We start from the raw sequence: 20,283 nt of genomic DNA, 5'->3' as shown, positions 1-20,283 counted from the left end.
TGTGTGGTGCCCACCCTGCACTGCATCCCAAGCTGGGAGCATGGCCTCCATCATCTCACTGAATGTTCAGCACACCTGGGAAAAGGGTGTCACGATTGCCCTGTTTGACAGATGGGAAAACTGAAGATCAGGAAGGCTGAATGATTTGCCTGAATCCACACAGAACTGGGCCTGGAACCAAGATCTTTGTGACCCTGCCTGAATTCTTAGCCCTTTGTTCCCAAGTTTTTTGGATGTGTGCAGCAGGAGGAGAAAGACAGTGCATTTGACTCAATGGCAGGGGTGAGTGGTTAGGTTTAGATCTGTCCAGTGCCATGAAACATTATTTAAATTCCTCATGCCTCAGTTTTCCCATCTATAAGGTGGGGATTAGTAATACTACCCACCTCCTGATGCTGTTGTGAGGACTGAGTGAATTCATATAGAGACAGGCACACAGAAAGTGCTCATTACTGTGAGCACTACTATTCAAGGTTTGGTAACAAGTGCCATTTATTTGTTTTTCTTATTTAATAGACAAAATCTATCCAAACTGCTAAAAGCTTAGTCTAAATAAAAACAACCACTATCTATGAGTTCTGATTTCTAAAGAAAGAATGCAAAATCATGTGCAGAGGCCTTGGAGCTGGTGCTTGGGCTCCAGCCCTGGCTCTGTCCTTTCTGGGTATTCTAAACCTCAAATTACCTGACTTCTCTCCTCAGTATGTCCCTCTGTAAAATAGCCATAAAATAGTATCAACCCCAGAAGGCTGTGGAGAGGTCAGAGGAGCTAATAGATTGCCCTTCAGGACAGGGCCTGGTGCAGAGTCAATGCTGTAGAAGTGGATGGCATTATCATCATTTTTTTTTCTTGGGTTGACTCTCTACCCCTAGTAGGCAATGACCACTCAAGGGGTTAATTTTGAACTGGGAAGAGAGGTGGGTTTGGGGCAGGGTAGCGCCTGCCCAGTGTGGCCACCAGAGGGAGCAGCTGGACTTGAGCTGTCCCCTCCAAGCCTGTTTGACAGTGCCACCAACAGGGTCCTGCTGCCCCGGGTGGGGGCTGTCTGGGAGTAGCTAAGGTGACTCCAGCCCCCCAGTGGTCTCTCCTCTCAGCCCTTTCCTGACTGCAAAGCCATCTGATCCCCACCCTGGGGACATCCTCCTCACTCCCTGAATGGGGAATCTGGGTAGGGGGTTAGAAGGGAGTGGCCAGAGCAGCTTCAGCCTTTGGTGACTCCTCCCCTCCCATGGGGCCATCCAGTCCCTTCCCCAGCGCTGCTCTTCCTATGGCCTCTGACCCCCCTCCTCATTCTTACCCAGCTTTTTGGGCGCACCCGGTGCCCATTGAGTCCCTTTCCCAAACCTCTAGGGAAAAGGGGTGTGGGAGGAGGGGCAGAGACATACAGAGAGCTGGAAAGGGGGGTTGGGAGACAAGAAATAAAGACAGAAGGAGACACACACCACAGAGAGGCCGACAGACTGAGAGACAGAGAAACAGAGACAGAAAAAGAGACAAAGGCAGAAATAGAGACAGAGTGGGAAATAGACTAACTCACTGAGTAAGAAATAGCGGGGGGGGAGAACAAGGAAAGAGATATAAACAGAAAATTGGACTCCAAAGAGATACAGGGAGAAAGACAGACTGAAAGAAAGAACAGAAAGAGAAGCAAGAAGCCAGGGCAGAGTGTGCCAGCTGGCGGAATGGAGGGTTCCCTGGCATGGGAGATGTAGTGGCTGAAGTCCGGGCAGACCTGGGTGGGCAGGAAGAAGCCGGTGCCTCAGTGGGGGTGAGGGGGGCATGGGAGGGGCAAGCATTTTGCTGCTGCTGCTGCTGGCTGAGGCCAGGATGGGGGTGTCCTGGAGACCCCCAAAGGGAAAATGTCCTCTGAGCTGCTCCTGCTCCAAAGACAGTGCCCTCTGTGAAGGCTCCCCGGACCTGCCCGAGAACTTCTCCCCGACCCTGCTGTCACTGTGAGTGCTAGGCCTTTTGGGGGCCTGAGGGTGGGGATGGGAGTTCTGGGACCCCAGGGCTTAGGGACAGGAGGCCAAGAAAGGGTCTGTCAGGATCTTGGAAGGTGGGCAGCAAAGGATGTTGGGATGCCCAAAAGGGGACTGCTGGCATCTGAAAGGGAGCAGAAGGAAAATTCCAAAGGGCAGCAGCAGCATCAGGGGCCTAGGAGAAGAGATTGCCAGGGGGTGGGCTGGGTGCTCTCAGGATCCTTGCCAAATGAGGCGGGCAAATGTCTGTTTCCCCGGGATATAGGGGAAATACACCCAGGGCCAGTGTGGCATGCCAGGGTCCCCCAGACAGGAGACAGCTCTGGGATGATGCTGGAGCACTGGAGGGGTTTTTTTCCTCACCCACCATTGCCCATGTCACCAGCTCACTTGTTAGGACTGGAGCCACCCAGCTGAAGACCGGCAGCTTCCTGAGAGTGCCGTCACTGCACCTGCTGTGAGTGGGGCCCAGCAGAGCCAACCACGAGCTCAAGGGAGTGGGTGTTCATGCACATACGTGTGGGACTGGGTGCACACATATGTGTATGCCTGTAAAAGCATTTGTATACACACATTTACTCACAATGAATGCATGTGTGTGTGTGTGTGGGTGACACTGTGCCCAGGTGGGCTGAGGGTGGGGGCCAATTTAAAATGTCAGATAGTGGCAGCAACTCTTGAAAATCTTCTTTCTTGCTCCCTTGCCAGCCTTCTCACATTCAACTCCTTCTCCGTGATTGAGGACGATGCATTTGCGGGACTGTCCCACCTGCAGTATCTGTGAGTGAGCACAGGGGATGGGGCCAGAATGGGGACCTGAGAGAGGAAGGAGGGGCCCCTCTGTGGCTCCCAGAGTAAGGGGATGTAGGGGTTTGTTGCCCTGGGGAGCAAGTGTCTGGACAAGGGTCAATCCCTCCTTGAGGGACAAGGGGCCTAGTCTCTTGGGTGGGGTCAGGGTCCCTGCTCAACTGTGTAATCTCAGGCTGCTCCTCTCACTGCTCTCTGAGTGAAGACCCACAAAAAGCCTGGATAACCCGAGACTGTTTCTGGCCCCACCTGACTTATGGAAGTCCAGGGAGGGTGCAAAGAGACCAGAGACAGAAAATGTTTCAAATTAACAGGAAACAACTCTGAGTTAGTGAGGTAGTGATGGTGGTGATGGTGGTGATGGTGGTGGTGGTGATGATACTATGACCATGTTGGTAATGGTGTTGATGTTGGCGTTGAAGAGGATGGTGATAAAGAAGAGGACACTGCTGCTGCTGCTCACAAGGAAGTGGTGACGTTATTGAGAATAATGTTGTGAGGATGATATTGATAAAAATGCTAGGCCCAACAGTGACGGTGCTGTTGGTGACACTGATGATGAAGTTTGAGGGGTTGGTGGTAGTGATAATTATCAGTGTAGTAGACATTGGTAATTCTAGTATCAGTATCAGTGTTGATGTGCATGATGGCTGTGTGTAGGATGTAGTGTTGGTGTAAGGAAAGTGTTGTTGGTACTAGGTTTGGTGGTGATGGTGAAAGTGTTGGTGTGGATACAAATCGTGGCAGTAGTGGTGCTAAGGATGGGTGAAGAGGGGAGCATTGGGGACAATGGTGATACTGTTGGTGTTGGCAATGCTGCTGCTAGTGCTAGTGCTCATGATGGTGGTGGCAGTGCTGATGATGACGGTGGCAGCCATTTCAGTAATGATCATGAAGGCGGAGTTGTTGGCGAAGCTATTAGTGTTGCTGGTGCCGGGTTGGTAATGATAGAGTTGGTGCTGGTGTTGATGAGGGGAGTGGGTGATGATGCTGGTGTTGGTGAGGAGGGTAGCAGTGTTGGTGACAGTGGTGGCACAGTATGGTGTTGGTGATAATGGCACTTATTAGTGCTGGGGTTGATGGCAATGGTAGAGGCATGGGTATTGGTCATAATGGATAACAGTGGAAGTGCTGGCGGTGAAACCAGTGCTAGTGCTGGTATTCGTGAGCAAAGTGGCACATGGGCGGTGATGGTGGTGGCGGCATTCATTGTGAGGCTGGCAATGGCCAGAGACTGGGCTCTTGGCTCCCAGCATTGTAGACTGGGACCTCAGTGAGGAGTTTTGGGAGAGGCTTCCCCTGAGATTATGTCAAGTATTGGGGGAGAATTCAGCACATTCCAGTGACATATGGCTTTCATGGGGTGAGTTCCCCTAAAAACTCTAGGACCACAACAAGAAACTCCCCCTCACCCCACCTTCCCTCCACAGCTTCATGGAAGACAATGAGATTGGCTCCATCTCTAAGAATGCTCTCAGAGGACTTCGCTCACTCACGCACCTGTATGTGCCTTCTAGGCTTCACTCCTCCACTGCCCCAGCCCATCCTGACAGGCACCCCACACTCCACCACCCAGACCCAGGGTATCCTGGTAGCTGCTGACAGTCCCTCCTCTTTCTCTCCTTCCACCAGGAGCCTGGCCAATAACCATCTCGAGACCCTCCCCAGATTCCTGTTCCGAGGCCTGGAGACACTGACTCATGTGTGAGGCTCAAGGAGACTGGTGCGGGTGGTGTGAATGTTTGAGAAGGGAGGGGGAATCTGTGGCCACTTTTGGTGGGCACAATGTGTACAGCTGGAATGGTTCATATTTTTCACACCACCTGTGGGGTTCCATCCTGAACTCTTGCTTGGGGAGGGGGTGGGGAGCGGGGCCTCCAAGGGGTGGAAGCAGGGTCGCAGCCCCTCCTCGGCCTCTTGCCCCAGGGACCTCCGTGGGAACCCGTTCCAGTGTGACTGCCGTGTCCTCTGGCTGCTGCAGTGGATGCCCAGTGTGAACGCCAGCGTGGGGACTGGGGCCTGCGCCAGCCCCACTGCCCTGGCCCACGTGCAGCTCCGCCACCTCGACCCCAAGACGTTCAAGTGCAGAGCCATAGGTGGGGGCTTTCCCTGCGGGGTGGTGGGGGGGGGGCTGCAGGGGCTCCCAGAAGAAGGTGGGAGATCAGTGGGACAGTGGCCGGGGCTGAGGGGTTCACCTCACTTCCTGCTTCCTGCCATCTTCTGGCTGTGAGACTCTGAGGGAACAGCATCACAACCCTGAGCCTCAGTTTCTCTCTGTAAAATGGAAGTAATAAACAGTGACACAGGATTGCTGTGAGAATTCAGTGATGTGTCCATAACTGCAGAACATTTGGCACAGGGCCCGGGATGGGAGGCCCTTATAAATGTTCACTCTTGTCATTGCTGTTATTAATATAAAAATGGCCATTTCTAAAGTGTGTCCTATGATCATTTCACTTTTTCATAAATATATTTTTGTACCATTACGGGTACTGGACAATGCAGAGGGCACAGCAGTGATGAAGACAGTCCTGGGTCTAGTCCCCACAGAGCCCACAGTCCAGAGGAAAGCAAAGATTGATAGCTCAGAATGACCAGGGCCAGGGTGGGGTGTCACAGAGTGGTCAGGGCTGGGAGGTGGAGAGCCTGCAGGGCCATGGGAGCCCAGAACCAGAGCCAGGGCCAGATACTCCTGAAGGAATGGACACTTGAGTTCAAATTTGAAGGCTATTAATATAATAATACTATGAATGTAATAATAACTATTATTATATTCATCATCATCTAAGTGTGACATATTTTAGGTCTGTGGGACTCATAGAACAAGAGTATTTAACTTCAGTATCATTTTTTATTAAGTTATTCAGCAAATATTCACCAAGGTCCACTCTGTGCCCAGCCCAGTGAGAGGCAATGGGCATACTGGGGTGACCAAGATAGCCCTGGGCCCTGGCCTCACAGTCCTGGCGGGGGGAGATAGACATTAAATAAAACATTGCACAAATAAATGTATGCTACATGTTGTGGTAAACACAGGGAGTGATGGGGAAGTTAAGGGGGGTTCCTACCTTACATGGGGCACCTGAGAAGTCTTCTCTGAAGAGATGGCGTTAGATCTGGAGGCAGCTGAGTGAAGTACAATGGAAAGAACATTGGAGAGAGAGGGGACTAGTGTGCAATGGTCCTGAGGCAGCACAGAGTTGTCATGCTTGAGGATCAAAAGAAGGCAGGTCTGGCTTGGGGGAGTGAGTGAAGGCAATAACACAGAGGAGGTCAAAGGTGCAGGAGCCTCACTGTACAGGACATTGAAAACAACAGAAAAGAAAGTGGGTTTCCCCCTGAAGGTTGTGGGAAGCTGTGGTGTGTTTTGAACAGGGAGTGATAATTTGATGGACATTTTAAAAGACCCCTCTTTGGGTGGGCATCCTTGGTAGTTTGGGTCATTGCTTCAACCCTGGCACCTAGAAGCAGGGCCTGGCACATAGAGTGGAGTAATATGACCTGGCACCAACTGCTGGGCTCTACCACCACTGTGCTGGGTGACTGGGTACATTGTTACCATAAAGGTTAAGGTGTGACAAAGAGATTCAAAATGCCATGAGTTAAAGAAGACGGAGGGTCTGAGGTGTATACTCCAGGCAGGTGGAGCAGCCTGTGGGTGTTGTCCTGGTTTTTGTGGTTGGCACCAACTTGTGGCAGGTCCATCTACCAGTTCTTGGAGAGAAGGGAAGGAGACCAAGTCCAGGGTGAGCCACCTTCATACACCTGAGGCAGGCATTACACCCACCATTCTGCTGCTGTTCCATTGGGAGCTTGGTCTGAACATGGTCATACCTAACTTTGGGAGGGGGTGCTGGGGGACTGCTGAGATAATGTGGCCTCTGGCTGGGCAGATTTTTGCCCATTTCCAACCCTATTTCATGGAAGATGGGAAGGATGGATTTTGCTGGACAATTGGCTGCTTGTGTCTCTTAGCTTTAGTTTGCACATCTGTAAAGTGGATGGAATAACAGATTGTACCTCATAGGGATTTCATGAGTTAAATGAATTGATAAACATGTTGTTTCTAAGCAAGTATTTGATAATGCCACAAAGCTTAAAAAAATAAGGCATTATCATGTTGCTTTGAGTTAATAAGCTATAAATTAAGAAGATTCCTCTCTATGTCCCTACGAGATGAACACCATGATTGTCCTCATTTCAGAGATGCACAAACTGAGGCTCAGCGATGAGGATCCTTGGGGTCCCCTGGGCCTACCTGACTCTCTCCTGCCACCCCCCAGAATTGTCCCGGTTCCAGACAGTTGGAGAGTCGGCACTGGGTGTGGAGCCTTTCTCATACCAGGGGGAGCCCCACGTCATCCTGGCGCAGCCTTTTGCTGGCCGCTGCCTGATCCTCACCTGGGACTACAGCCTGCAGTGCTTCCGGCCAGAGGAAGAGCTGTCCGGTGAGCCCCCCTCCCATGTTCCTGCCTGCTTCGTAGCCTGCCTCAGGCCTGCCCTGCCCAGCTGGCCTGACCTGCCTCTTGCTCTGTGACTCCCCCACAGCGCCCTCGGTGGTGTCCTGTAAGCCTCTGGTGTTGGGCCTGCGCCTCTTTGTGCTGGCTGCCCGCCTGTGGGGAGGCTCACAGCTGTGGTCCCGGCCCAGCCCTGGCCTGCGCCTGGCCCCCACTCAGGCCCTTGCCCCGAAACAGCTGCTGCGGCCCAATGATGCTGAGCTCCTGTGGCTGGATGGGCAGCCCTGCTTCGTGGTGGTCGATGCCTCCAAGGCAGGCAGCACCACACTGCTGTGCCGCGATGGGCCTGGCTTTTACCCACGCCAGAGCCTCCATGCCTGGCACCGGGACACAGATGCTGAGGTCCTTGAGCTGGATGGCCGGCCTCATCTGCTGTTGGCCTCGGCCTCACAGAGGCCGGTGCTCTTCCACTGGTTTGGGAGCCGCTTCGAAAGGCGCACAGACATCCCTGAGGCTGAAGACGTCTATGCCACACGCCACTTCAAGGCCAATGGGGATGTGTTCCTGTGCCTGACACGCTACATTGGGGACTCCATGGTAAGCCTGGGCCCAACCAGGTAGGAGGGGCAGCAGAGGCCACAAGCCACTCCTGACCTGCAGCTGACTCCTACTCAAGGGCTACCTGTTCATCACTGACCACCAGACGTGGGATGGTCTTTCAGCATTGACTCCCACTTGCACATTGACTTCTAAACTCTGACCCAGGCCTACAGGCTGATCTTCAAACTCCAACCCCACCTAATGTGCTGATCCTTGAATCTGACCCTGCTCCAACACTGACTTCAAGACTGACCCCTCAAGGACTGTGAACCCTAAACTACTCCCCATCCCCCAACATAGACACTGGCCTGAGATTCTGATTCTACTCCCAAACTATGGCTCTGTAACTCTGACTCACTGCATTTGACCACAACACCACACTCTGAATCCCGAAGGCTGACGCCCCCCCGCACTCTTTTCAGAGTAAGGTATAGCTAGGGGGAAAGTCTGAGCCTAGAAGTCACTGATCTGACTCAGATGTCCATACAGTGTCTGTGTGGGGAGCAGATTGTGGGCACAGGGACAGGAATCGTGTGACCAGGAAAGAGGTGACTACAGCAGGGTTGGAGAGCAACCAGAGGAGATTGGAGCAATACATACCATAGTAGGTAAAACCGACAGATTTCCATTACTGATAGATTCTATATGGGGTTTGTGGGAGACAGAAGGGGCCAAGAATGTGGCCTGAGCAGCTGGGTGGAGACATCTATAAAGATAAGAAAGCTGCAGGAGTTTGGGGAAACTACAGACCTGTTTATAAGCAGTTCCCAAGTCCTCCAAAGCCTAAAGGACTACCAGCAGGCCTGGCCATCCAGGATCCCAGGCCCTAACTTGCCACCACACTTCACAGGTCATGCGATGGGATGGCTCCATGTTTCGCTTGCTACAGCAACTTCCGTCACGCGGTGCCCATGTCTTCCAGCCACTGCTCATTGCCAAGGACCAGCTGGCTATCCTGGGCAGCGACTTTGCCTTCAGCCAGGTCTTCCGCCTTGATCCTGACAAGGGGCTCCTGGACCCTTTGCAGGAGCTGGGGCCCCCGGCTTTGGTGGCCCCCCGGGCCTTTGCCCACATCACCATGGCTGGCAGACACTTCCTCTTTGCTGCTTGCTTCAAGGGCCCCACACAGATCTACCAGCTTCACGAATTAGATCTCAGTGCCTGACACTGGATGGGACCCTGGACATGGCTGGTGAAGGGGTTGGTGTGGGAAATCTTAGGCCTCTGGGCAGCCTCTTCACTGACCTCCTGGCCCCACTTGGGATTATGGCTGGTCTTGTGAAATACTGGCCACAGGCCAAGTTCAAGGCAAAAGCTTCCTCCCAGTCTAAAGCAACAGCTTTGCTGGGTTGCAAATGTCCCCCACCAAGGGTGATGTGGGAACTCAAGCTGGGGCATGGAGCCCGAATTCAGCGTCATGGTAGGGGGGCGGGGTGGGTAACATGCAGAGCTCCATGAAGTCTAGAAGCAGCCCCTTCCCGCTCCCTGTGAAAGTACTCACGAGGAGATAGCGTTCCTCTCAGTCTGGCCAATCGCTTTTAGTGCACGCCCGACACGTCATCAGTTGCTGGGCAGGTTTCCCTCCCAGGCTTGCTAGCTTCCTCTACTGCTTGTGCGCATGCCTGCTGCTAAGGCGGAAACCCAGCCTGTTTTCCTCTTGCTCGCTGAGGGGAATGGGAGGGAAAGCAAGAGTTGTGGGGAGCCCCGGTTACCCCTTTCCGGTGGGTGCCAGGGGTGAAGGCAGAAGGTGTCTGAACTCAATAAATGTGCTGTGCACCCGCCCCACTCGTTGTTGTGGGATCATTGGGAGAGTGTATGCTGAGTGGTATGGGTGGGGGTAGTGTCCCAAGAGCGGTGTTACGGAGGGTGTGGTCCCAGAAGTGAGGCTTCGGAGTTGTCTAAGGAGTGTGCGTTCGTGATTATGGGGGGCTTATGGTATATTCGAGGGATAGAAGGGCATTATCAGGGGACAGGTCTCAAGTTTATTGTGGGTTTCTTCTTGGGGTCTCTTTTTGAGTGTTTTGAAGGGTTTTAGACATTTTAAAAGGTGGCTCTTGGGGAGATTTGGAGGTCTTACTGGGTTTTTGGGAGTCTCAAGGGAGTTTGAGGCTCATGGGAGGTTCTCACACCATATAGCCATCATCCTATATTATGAGGGTTATCATGGAAAATTATTTAAAGGTCTCACAGGGACATTTGGGTATTAGGAAGGGTCTTCAGTAATAAAGCGGGGTCTCAGCGGTGAGTGAAAGGGTCATAGAGGTCTTACTATTATAATCATAAGCTATCTGTGTACTCATGTCACAGTATGAACTACCGTGACATGAGTACTCAGTGTCCACCTGAATGTCCCAGCATTTCTTCTGGGTACAGCTCCCTTTCACTCTCAGAATGTCCCCTATTGGACTACTAGAAAATTCTCAATTGCACCTGTGGCTTCCAAGACCATGGAGGCAGAGGAGAGAGCCCATGCCATTCATCAGGTCATAATGGAATAGGCCATTGGGCTTTTCCTAACAGAGAGATTCAGCTGCCAGCTTCTGTGGCAGCCTCCAGTACATGTCCACCCTCTGCCCCCCACCCCAAGTCCTACTCCAAAGCACACATAGGGAGTCTCAAGACTGCTTGGGCAAGAGGAAGATCATTTTAGATTAAAAATTTAACAAAGAGAAGCCTCCATTGAGAAGTGAGATGAGGCCTGGCAAGCCTTTCTGAGAAGAGGAGGGAGGATTCCATCCTGGAGTGAGTTTCCTGTGCAGAATCAGGACGTAGGGAAAGAGAGAGGCCCTCTGTGCTCTTTCATGGATCTGTCCTCAACAGTTGTGGGCAGAGCCTGGGAGAGATGATAGGGTCAGGTTATGAGAATGGATGGAGATCTTCCTCCCCAGGGCACCTGCATACACACATACACACACACACACACACACCACAATCCATGTTCCCCTTAGCCCCATCTGTCCCTGTCTTACCTGGGGTGACAAGAGGTGGAGTGTCCCCTGGTCGGTGTCTGAGAAAAAAAAAGTGGTGAGATCTATATCCCCCATTTGTCCTCTCCCTCAAGACTAGATTCTCAGCTTTCCCCTGAAGATTCTCAGGTTGTACCACCCTGGGGTCCAAAGCATTTCAAGATTTGGGGCCCTCCGAGCGTTTTCAGCTTTGAAGAATAAACCTAGGAAGTCTTAGTGGCAGGAATTCTCCAGGGCAGAGCCTGGAGGCCTGGCCTCTTTCTGTAAGATTTCTCTCTTTCACGCATGAAAGGTATCTGCCCGGCATGAGACAGGTAGGCACACACGGGGAACCAATCTCACCTGGGCTTCTGGCTGAATTTGCATTTGCATTTCCCACCTGTTGGGGAGAGGGGAACAGTCGAGAGGGGACCCACAGCACTGCCCTGCCCCACTCCCCTGCCTGTTCCTCCACTCACTCACGAGGACGATGATGCCGATGGCACACAGAATCCCGGCACAGATGAGCCCGCCGACCCGGAGGCTGTGCCAGTCTAGGAGAAACCCAGAGGGGGCCCTCAATGCCAGCCGGTGTCCTCCCTATTCAAGCCCCTGTCTGCTTAACAAAGATATATTGGGCAGGTATGATGTGCTGGGGATACAGCAGTGCAGACAACAAACCCCAGCCCTCCTTTGCTCACATTTAGTTAACACACAAACAAGTGATAAGAGATTTAATGTAGGATCAGATGGAGAGAAGTGGCCTGAAGACAAATAAGCAGAGTCAGGGAACAGAAAGTCAGATGGCAATTCTTTTAGGGAGAATGAGCGGGAAAGGCCTCTCTAAGGGGACCCACTTGAGCAGAGACATAGGGAGGAGGTGAGGAAGGGAGGCACGGGGCTTGTGGAAGGAAGTATTCCAGACAGAAGGATCAGAAGGTACGAAAGTCCAGAGACTGGGAGTGTGTCTGCTGAGTCTGAGCAACAGCAGAGAAGCCACTGTGGCCTGAGCAGAAGCAGTGAGGTGGAAAAAGCGGAGTAATGACAGAGGGGTGGCCTAGAGCAGATCATGTGGAATCTGGAGGCCACAGAAAGATTTGGACCAAATAGCTCAGCTCCTCCAGGAAGTTTTCTAAAGTCAGCGCTTCTCCCAGAAGACTTGATTTGAACCATAACAATGGCTCCTTATGAACTGTCCTTGATTCTTGTGAACTGTCCTTGCTGGTTAGTCATGAATCTTCCCAAGGACTTGGGTGGCATGTCTTGCTCCCTTAATTCACTGTGTTTACTGGTCAATGCTTCAGTCCAATCCTATCCTTGCCCCCTTTTCACCCATATCAGACCCTCGTCCAGCTCTCTGTGGGACCTTTGGTACAAAATAGTATGAGGAGTGCGGGTAGGAGGAGTGAAGGGAGGGGCACCAGCTCTTACCATAGTAAAAAGGACTGTTTTTATCTGAAAGAAAAGAAAAAAGAACATGAATCCAGGAAAATGGCTGGGATGCAGGGGTCTCAGGAGAGAATTTTGAGGTGGAACTGGTAGAAGAGTATAGTCTGACTCACCTTCTGGGTCGTTGGCCTCCAGTGCAGGCAGGCCTGGTGGGAGAATTGGGGAAGGAGAGGAGATGGCAGTGCTGGCCTCAGTGAAACTGGCAGGTAGGACCATGGGGCCTCAGGGATAAGGTCCCCTGATGGACAGTTCCCTGCCTCCTGAGGATGCAGGGGTCCAGCCCCAAGCTAGCTGCCCCACCATGTCCCATCTCAAAGTGTGGACCCTCCCTCCACTCAGCCCTACACCTGAGAGCCACACCAGCATTTCACCTCCTGAAATAGGTATTAATCTGGGTGGCTTTAGGCCACCCTTTGGCCAAATGTTTCCAGACACCTGGCTAACCCACACCTGCTCCAGAAACAAAGAGTGTTCTTGTCCACATGACAGGCAGCGTTGGTGCCCCATCGTCCTCAGAGCTCATCTCCTTGTTCTGTCTGTTCTGGCATTGGCTCACCACTTCCCTTTAAAGCAACTCACTAATTATAAACTAAATAGACTTTATTTAAAAATACATTGTTCTATCACTATTCTAAATGGAATACCAATCTTGCTTGATGTAACAGATAAAAAGAAACACAATGAAAGCAAAGGACTGGGATTGAATTCTGGCTACAAGCAGTGGGCTGCCTGAGCTCTGGACCTAAGTTCTGTTCTTTCTCGCTTAAAGGGAGATCAATAATTTTAAATTATACTTAAAGTACAAACAAATAGTGCTTACTCTGTACAGGCACTGTTCTAAGTGCTTCTCAAATACCAACTTGTTTAATCCTCACAGCGGCTTTTATGTAAGTGCTATTATGGTCCTAATTTTTACAGATAAGGAAACTGAGGCACTGGTAACTTGTTGTTACATAACCTCTACGTTCCTCGTTACCCCTTGTAACAAGATGTTAGGGAGGTGTGAAGGACACAGCACAAGGCTGAGCCTTTTCCTTGATCTCATCAATGAGACATCAAGATTTGACTTTTCTAGCCAGTTTAGCTGCTGCTATGAGAGGGCCTGACTTTGAGTTCTCTTGAACTCACTGGTGTGACACCTCTTCCCTCAAGGAGGTGCTATCCTGACAGTCATCAACCCACAGGGGAGGCAGAAAACACAAGAGAGACACACATGAGGCTTGCCTGCCACTCAGCTGAGGGGTTCAGGGGAAAGGCACTGCAGGCGACAGCACTCACCTGCCAGGAGGATGAACAGGCTCAGGGCCACTTGTTGCATGATGGAGTGCTGGCCTGGAGGGGGGCAGGGGAGGGCCCAGCTTTAGCAGGGATGCCACCAGGGCCTCTGGTTCCCAATCCCCTCCTCCTCCACGCCCGACCCAGGGTACACAGTTTACCCCAGAGCAGAAAGGCTGAGAGACAAGGAGCTGAAAAGTGCAGTGGAGTCTAGGTGAGAACTCAGAGAGAGCAGCAGTAATAACTCACTGGACATAGACTTGAGGTATGAAGTCCTGGCAACCAAATGAGGGGGAAGCTGCCTCTGGTGAACCCCATTTTATAGACTGGGAAACTGAGACTCTGATAGATACCTTGCCAGAAGTGGGATTTAAACCGGGCCTGTCTCTACAGCAGCTGCCCCTGACTCAGGAAGGACTCTCAGGGCCTCGGGGTGTTTTTGGAAATGGGGTGTTAGAAGCCAGGTGGCAGGAGGCCTGGTTCCTGGGAGTGTCTCCCATAGACAGCTTGGAGCCTGTCTGCCTTGCCTAGACTCTGCAGACCTCAGGCTGCTCAAGAAAGGGTGTGGGGGAGACAGCACAAAGCTGGAAGGTGAGAGGGCAGACTTGGGAGAAGAATCGGCCTGGCTGCAGCCCCAGCCTCATCTTTTGTGCCACCCTGACCCCTGGCCCCCATTTCTGCCCCACCTCTGCCCATCCCACCTCAGTACCTGGTTGTGTTTCTACCCTGGCTCTAGGCACTGCTCCTAATCCAGCCCCTGCTGAGCTCCCCCTGGTGACAAACTCTTCCCCCTTCCTCAGGGAGCCCTGCCCAGCATGAAGAGGACTCCTCTGTCCTCCCCTGGTTAGGGTCAGTCCACCTTTCCACCATCATCTGTGCCTGGGATAAACACCTGGTCTCTGTGCGTCCCCCTAGATCCACAGGGCCCCACTCTCCCTGCCCTCTCCCTGCCCCTGCCCCATGGCTGCGAGCATATATTGTCATAACCTTAGCAAGAGCTTACACTCACTCTGATCTGCCCCGCACTGGGCACTGCCAAATGCCCCTGCTGGGTTTTCACTCATTTAATCCCCAACAGCCCTGGAGGTCATCTGTTACATATTCCCTTTAATGATATTCCCTTTAATATATATCCTTCCCAACCCTAATAAAAAGCCCATTTGAGCCCTGGCTGGTGTGGCTCAGTGGACTGAGCACCAGCCTATAGACCAAAAGGTCACCAGTTTGACTCCTGGTCAAGGCACGTGCCTGGGTTGCTGGCCAGGTCCCCAGCTGGGGGAATGTGAGAAGCAGCCAATCAATGTTTCTCTGGCACATCAATGTTTCTTTCCCTCTCTTTCTCTCTCCTCTCCCTTCTCTCTAAAAATAAATAAAATCTTTTAAAAAATAAAATAAAATCTTAAAAAAAAAGCTTATTTGACAGTCCCTGCTGCGTCCTTGCAGGGACCCCTGTCCACAGTGGGGAGAACACCCCGCACCTCTCTCTCTGTTCCCTCCGTGAAACACCCACCCGAGTTGGTTTCTGTTTCAGAAAGAGGATCTGTAGTTTGGGGGAGCATTATTAAGGTATTTAGAAACCCACAGAGTTTAGGGACAGTCTGGACTGGGTGTGTGGGCCCAACAGCCCAAAGGCTCTGGGCTCAGGTCAATAGAAGCTCTGCTGCTGTTGAAAGCTACCTCGTGAGGCTTTGTCACGCTGCGACTATACTAGTACTAGTAACAGAGCTTGGGCTTATTGAGTATTCAGCCCATGGCAGCCGCGTTTCTCAGCTCTGTGCACTTCCTCACACATATAATCTTCTCAGCTTGATGAAGTTGGCGCTATGATTAGCCCACATTGCTGCTGCAACACGGTAACCCCTGCAAACTAAGCTTAATGCACTATACTCTGTTACCCGAAACTCAAGAGTCTCAGCTCTCAAGCCTCTTTCCCTGGGATCCTCCAAGTCCCCTGCCCACTGAGAGGCCTTTGTTACTCCCCGTCTCTGAGGCATCACCCAGCATCCCCAGCTCAGGGGACACCGATGGCTGGCTCAGCTATGCTCCAGCCCCTACACAACATTCCCAGCCTGCTTCTCCCTGTGGGGCAGGCTGCTGGGAGCTGTCTGCCCTCCTCTTGTCCTGTCAGGCCCTTGTTGGAAGAGGCCCTAAGCTGCTCCCAAACTGATAGTTGGTGTGAGGCTTGGAGAGGAAGGCAGCTTGCAGGAGGAGGCTCTGCCCACCCCTTTCCACTCCTGTCTCTGCCACCTGCCCACTGCTTTCCCCTGTGTTCCTCCATGATGGTGGCCAGGCCTTTAGGGCAGGCAGAATGACTCCCCATGCCCCTGAAATCAGCTCCCCGTTTTACAGATCCTTAGGAACCACCTTTTCTGAGATCCATAGGACCCCACTCCCTAGACACTCTGAGTCTACCCAATTACCCCCCATCTGCTGATACCCTCAACCATCTATGGTCCACTTAGATACCCCCATTCACCAAGGAACCACCAACCCACTTCTGTTTACCCAGATACCCCTGGTACTTCAGATACCCCCATCCCACCTGTGGAGCTTTTCCTCAACCCAGCTGGCTCACCCAGCCCCTGAGAGGAGAATAATGGGAGGAGGATCTCATTAGGGGCTTTCACTAATCTCCTGCCCACTCCCCAGAAAAGGGCCTTGAAGGGGGAAGGTTCTAGGGTCTTTAAAAGAGAGCAGCGGAGGGAGGGGGCCCCAGCTCTCACCTGTGTGGCTCCCCAGGCTGTGTGGAGGTTCCAGGTTCCGCCTGAGCTCTACCTTTATTGGCAGATGCCACGCCCTAAGCAAACCTGGGCAAAGCTGGGCAGGTAGAGAACAAGTCAGACTCCCTGAAGCACAGGGGCTCTCATCCCATTCCTGCTCTTAAAGAGACAGCTCCTGCCGCCAACCCCACTAGTGAGAGGAAGCTCCCTGGGGTCTAAGGTCACAGAAGCCTCAGGTGAGGTGCAATGAGAATAAGATGGGCTGGAACTCACTCCTCATCCCTGACATTACAGGAGGGGGCTTCCTCCAATGGGGACTCTTCTGGCCCTTAGAAAAGGACCTGTAAGGAAGAAGTCTGGCAGGCTGGGGGTCTGGTGGAACAGTGGGGGAGGGCTATCCAGGGGTGTAATATCCTAACTTCTTTTACTTAGACTGTGTATTGTGCTCAGAGGAGGGATTGGCAGCAATTATGGGAGATCTAACATCCTCTTCCAGGCCACTTATTGCTGTTAACTTGCTGTGAGGGCCAACAGAAGATGCTGACATGACAAAGGTCCTAAAGTGAGGGTGGCACTGTTAGGCCTTAGATCATGACCCCTGCCCTGTCATGCACATCTTGCCCTAGAGAGACTGGGAGCTGGCTCCTGAGCACCAGGCCAGACCTTAGCTCAGGCTCTTCCCAAGAGTGCTAGGAGCCTGGGACTTCACAGTGGGCCTTGAGATGGGGGTCTGCCTCCCACTCCGGACAAGGCCCACTGCTCTGTGCATGGCTCCTTTCCCTTCCCTTCTCCCTCTCCTGCCCCTCCTCCTCCTCATGGCATTCCTTCCGGCTGGGGTCTGTGCAGGCCCCCACATGGTCCCTGTTGGGGTGCACCCTCCCCCCCAATTCCGCCTTTTTAGACAGAGAGACTTTTGTCTGGGGGCTGGATGTAGAACAAGGCGCCTTTGAGTGGCTGGCGGAGGATTGGGGTCATGGGGAGGGGCAGGGCCAGGAAAGGGTGGCTCTGTGCTGGCCACCAGCTGGACTCCAGGCGACCCCCAACACCACCATAGGGGTGGGGAGGAGGGCTGCAGGAACCAGGCCAAGGAGAGGGTGCTATCAGGAGGGTGGAGTGCAGGACAGGGAAAGGGGGTTTGGAGGTCAAGCCTTTGCTGGGGGCTGTCTGCTGGGGGCAGGGAGAACAGGACCCCCCCCCCCCCTTCTCAGTAAGGAGGCAGGAATGTTCACCCAGCTTTATGTGACTCCCTCAGGCAATTTCTCAATCCCAGGCCCTAGACTGGGATAAGGCCTCCCGCTACTCTCATTCAAAAGGGGCCAATCCCTGCAAGGAGTGAGGGGAGCGCTCAGAGGTGGGGCTCAGTCAAAGCAGGGGAAATTCAGGGAGGGAGTGGGGTGGAGATAAAAAACAGAGGAAAAGGAGGCCTGATGGGGATTCCAGTCCAACTAAGGGGTCTTTGTGTCTGGGCAGGTAGCATCTCTTGCCCAGATACTTCCGAGATTGAAGATTGTAATGTCCCTGGGAAGACCCCTGTGGTGGTCTTTTGGGAGTGGAATGGTGTCTCCCTCTGCCGGGAAGTCTGGAAACTACAAGCATCAGAGAGCAATAAGGGCTGAGTGGGCTGTGGCTGAGAAGAAGGCAGGCTCTGTCCTTCACTTGTGCCAGAGTCTGCAAACTCAGATTCCAAAGGGACCAGGCAGGAATCATGGATGAGTGCAGCAGGACAGGCGTGAGATTACAAGGTACGGTGGCAACTGGGCAAACAGGAGAACTGTTGTCCTGCCTAAAGGGTAGCCACCAAAAACACTGAAGCAAGTTCACATGGATAGAGAGAAGTACTTCCCAGATAACTTGTTAAGGGGAAAAAGCAAGATAGAGTGAAGTGTGTTACCAGCTGTGATGGGGAATTAATGTACATGCATATGCATAGAGGGAAGCAACTATGTGAGAGAGAAATATCGATCAGCTGCCTCCTGTACACGTCCCAACGGGGATTGAATCTGAAACCTAGGTATGTGCCCTGACTCTCTGGGGATCATACCACAGATCTCTACCAAGATCTATGGGGATCAAACTCGCAGCTTTTGGTGTACAGGACAGCACTCCAACCAACCAAGCCACCTGGCCAGGGCTATTGTTCTTCTTTTAAGGCTATGAATGTCCCCACATGTTACAGAAAGGGCCAACAGGGGTAGGGGGACAAAATACTATTACCAAATGGACCCTTCTTCTCCTGGGGTCCCCCTGTACTAGGTTTGCCTTTCCTGCCTCTAGGGAATTATAGCTCTCAATGTCAGAGATTGGTGAAAAAGAAAGGAATTATTTATTCAAAAGTTATACAGACTTAGAGTAATGACTTAATGTCTTTGTTAAAATCCTGAAGTCCCTTAAAATATCCACAAACACACACAGTCCTTCCTTCCCCCCTTTGCTCAGTCTGGGGTACCATATCTCAGGAAAAGAAATAGAAGTCTGTGACTCAGGCAGCCCCCGGTTCTTCCCAGTAATCCGTGCTTGGCTGACAGGCCTCCTGAGGTTCCCAGCACCATCAGCTGTGTCACTGCCATGATCTCCAGTTCTCAATTCAAACCTGCATTGCATCTTCTCCTGGCCCACCAGTAAGAGTTCTTTCACCCCTTTCCTTCCCACAGTGTCTCTTGCATTCTTCCAAACTGCTAAGAGAGAGCTCCACATTGCTGCTACATCTTGCTTTCCAGCTTCCTAAGCTGTGTGGCAAAGGAAGCCCCAAAGCTGCATTGTTACCCCTCTGCATAGTCACCACCCCTGGGTTTAAATCCCAGTGCTAATAATCTTCTTCTGCATCCCCATTTCCAACTCCTCCCATAATCGGCTACACCTGCCAGCATTCCTATATATTTCCAGCTTTTCTAGGCTGCATGGTGAGTCCGGGCAGGTGTGGCCCCAGGGCAAGAAGAAGTGAGTCATCTGTAAGCTCGCACACAGGCACTGTAACCAGGGGGAGTTGCCTCCCAGTTACCTCCTGGGTGGAAGTCACTCCCATCCCCCTGGCTCAAAGCATGGCCACAGCTATTTAACATATCCATAAAACCAGTCAAAAGTTATAGATATATTAAATGACCATTCCTGAGGTTATTTGCAAAACTGTTGCTATACAGATCAACTCTCAATGGCCCTGCTCCATGTGTCCTATCCCCCAGTTCAGACTTGTAGGGGTGAGAACATCCTATATATATTTTTTAATATTTCCTGGACACCCTGAGTTCTGGACCCCATTACAAATCCCTCTTTATGGGGCCCCCTGGCTGCAGCCTGTTATACACAGGCTCCTGGTATTTTCATAGACCCTAGATGGGCCAGGCTGGAGTGTGGGACCAGAGGCACCCTGACCCATGAGAGGGATTCTGGTTGGGCTAGTTCCCTACCTTCCTAGGTGGAGACTGAGAGTCCAGGTTGGTGGGTTGCAGAGGTATGGTTACAGCAATACTCCAAGCTCCTACTTCCTGGGCAAGATGGGGACAGAGAGATCCATGGGCAGACAAGTATGGCCTCCTGGGGCTCTGGAACTGCTCCCTGTGGCCTCTGTATTCAGCATCTGTGAAAGAAGAGTGGGTGCTGGTGTTGACGGGAGAGACCTGGTTCTTCTTGATGACATGTGCAAAGAATTACAGATCAGCACATCTATTAGCATCTAATCAGTTTATTAATAACCTGTTCCCATGGAAGAGAACAGGACTAGGTAAAGTGGGTAGTGAAAGGCAAAGTTTCAGGGCTAAGCAAGGTGGCAAAAGTAAGAGTGGCTGAAGACCAAGGTGGCAAGCCCCTGGGCACCCTGAGGCCAGGTGGCCAGAGAGCCAAGAGCACCAAGAGCACCCTGAGCCCGAGAGATAGGGAGGGAGAGAGCGAGAGAAAGAGAGAGAGAGTCTTTTGTTCTGAGGACTTACATAGTTGGTGGGGTAGGAGAAAAAAATTTACATATTGATTAGTGGGTAAATGTGGTGCCAGCTTTCTTGGGGGAATGTGACTACCCTAACTTAGGTATGTGTGGGGATCTGTTAGCCCTAATGTAAC

General features: G+C 52.1%; 2 protein-coding genes across 3 annotated transcripts; one reads left to right on the top strand and one right to left on the bottom strand.

Moving 5' to 3' along the window:
* The first annotated feature begins 1,565 nt into the window (after positions 1 to 1,565).
* On the top strand, positions 1,566 to 10,322 carry LGI4 (leucine rich repeat LGI family member 4). Of its 2 annotated transcripts, XM_045846955.1 has the most exons (9): positions 1,566 to 1,953; positions 2,366 to 2,437; positions 2,689 to 2,760; positions 4,218 to 4,289; positions 4,420 to 4,491; positions 4,714 to 4,883; positions 7,071 to 7,235; positions 7,336 to 7,841; positions 8,695 to 10,322. In XM_045846955.1, the coding sequence occupies exons 1-9, from the start codon at positions 1,781 to 1,783 to the stop codon at positions 9,007 to 9,009; spliced, it is 1,617 nt and encodes a 538-aa protein (XP_045702911.1). In that variant the 5' UTR covers positions 1,566 to 1,780; the 3' UTR covers positions 9,010 to 10,322. The 2 variants fall into 2 exon arrangements, with proteins under 2 accessions (XP_045702911.1, XP_045702912.1); XM_045846956.1 differs by lacking the exon at positions 4,218 to 4,289.
* A 144-nt stretch (positions 10,323 to 10,466) lies between these two features.
* Positions 10,467 to 16,286, bottom strand: FXYD3 (FXYD domain containing ion transport regulator 3). Its single transcript, XM_045846957.1, is given in 8 exon segments — positions 10,467 to 10,677; positions 10,814 to 10,851; positions 11,153 to 11,215; positions 11,217 to 11,343; positions 12,221 to 12,244; positions 12,352 to 12,384; positions 13,517 to 13,570; positions 16,237 to 16,286. Coding segments are annotated over 7 exon segments (345 nt in total). The 5' UTR covers positions 13,557 to 13,570; positions 16,237 to 16,286; the 3' UTR covers positions 10,467 to 10,657.
* Between the last annotated feature and the right edge of the window lie 3,997 nt (positions 16,287 to 20,283).

The sequence above is a fragment of the Phyllostomus hastatus genome, unplaced genomic scaffold, assembly GCF_019186645.2.
Source record: "Phyllostomus hastatus isolate PE091 unplaced genomic scaffold, TTU_PhHast_1.1 phas_contig_5, whole genome shotgun sequence".
Lineage (NCBI taxonomy): Eukaryota > Metazoa > Chordata > Mammalia > Chiroptera > Phyllostomidae > Phyllostomus > Phyllostomus hastatus.
This window is presented reverse-complemented; position numbering and strand designations above follow the sequence as displayed.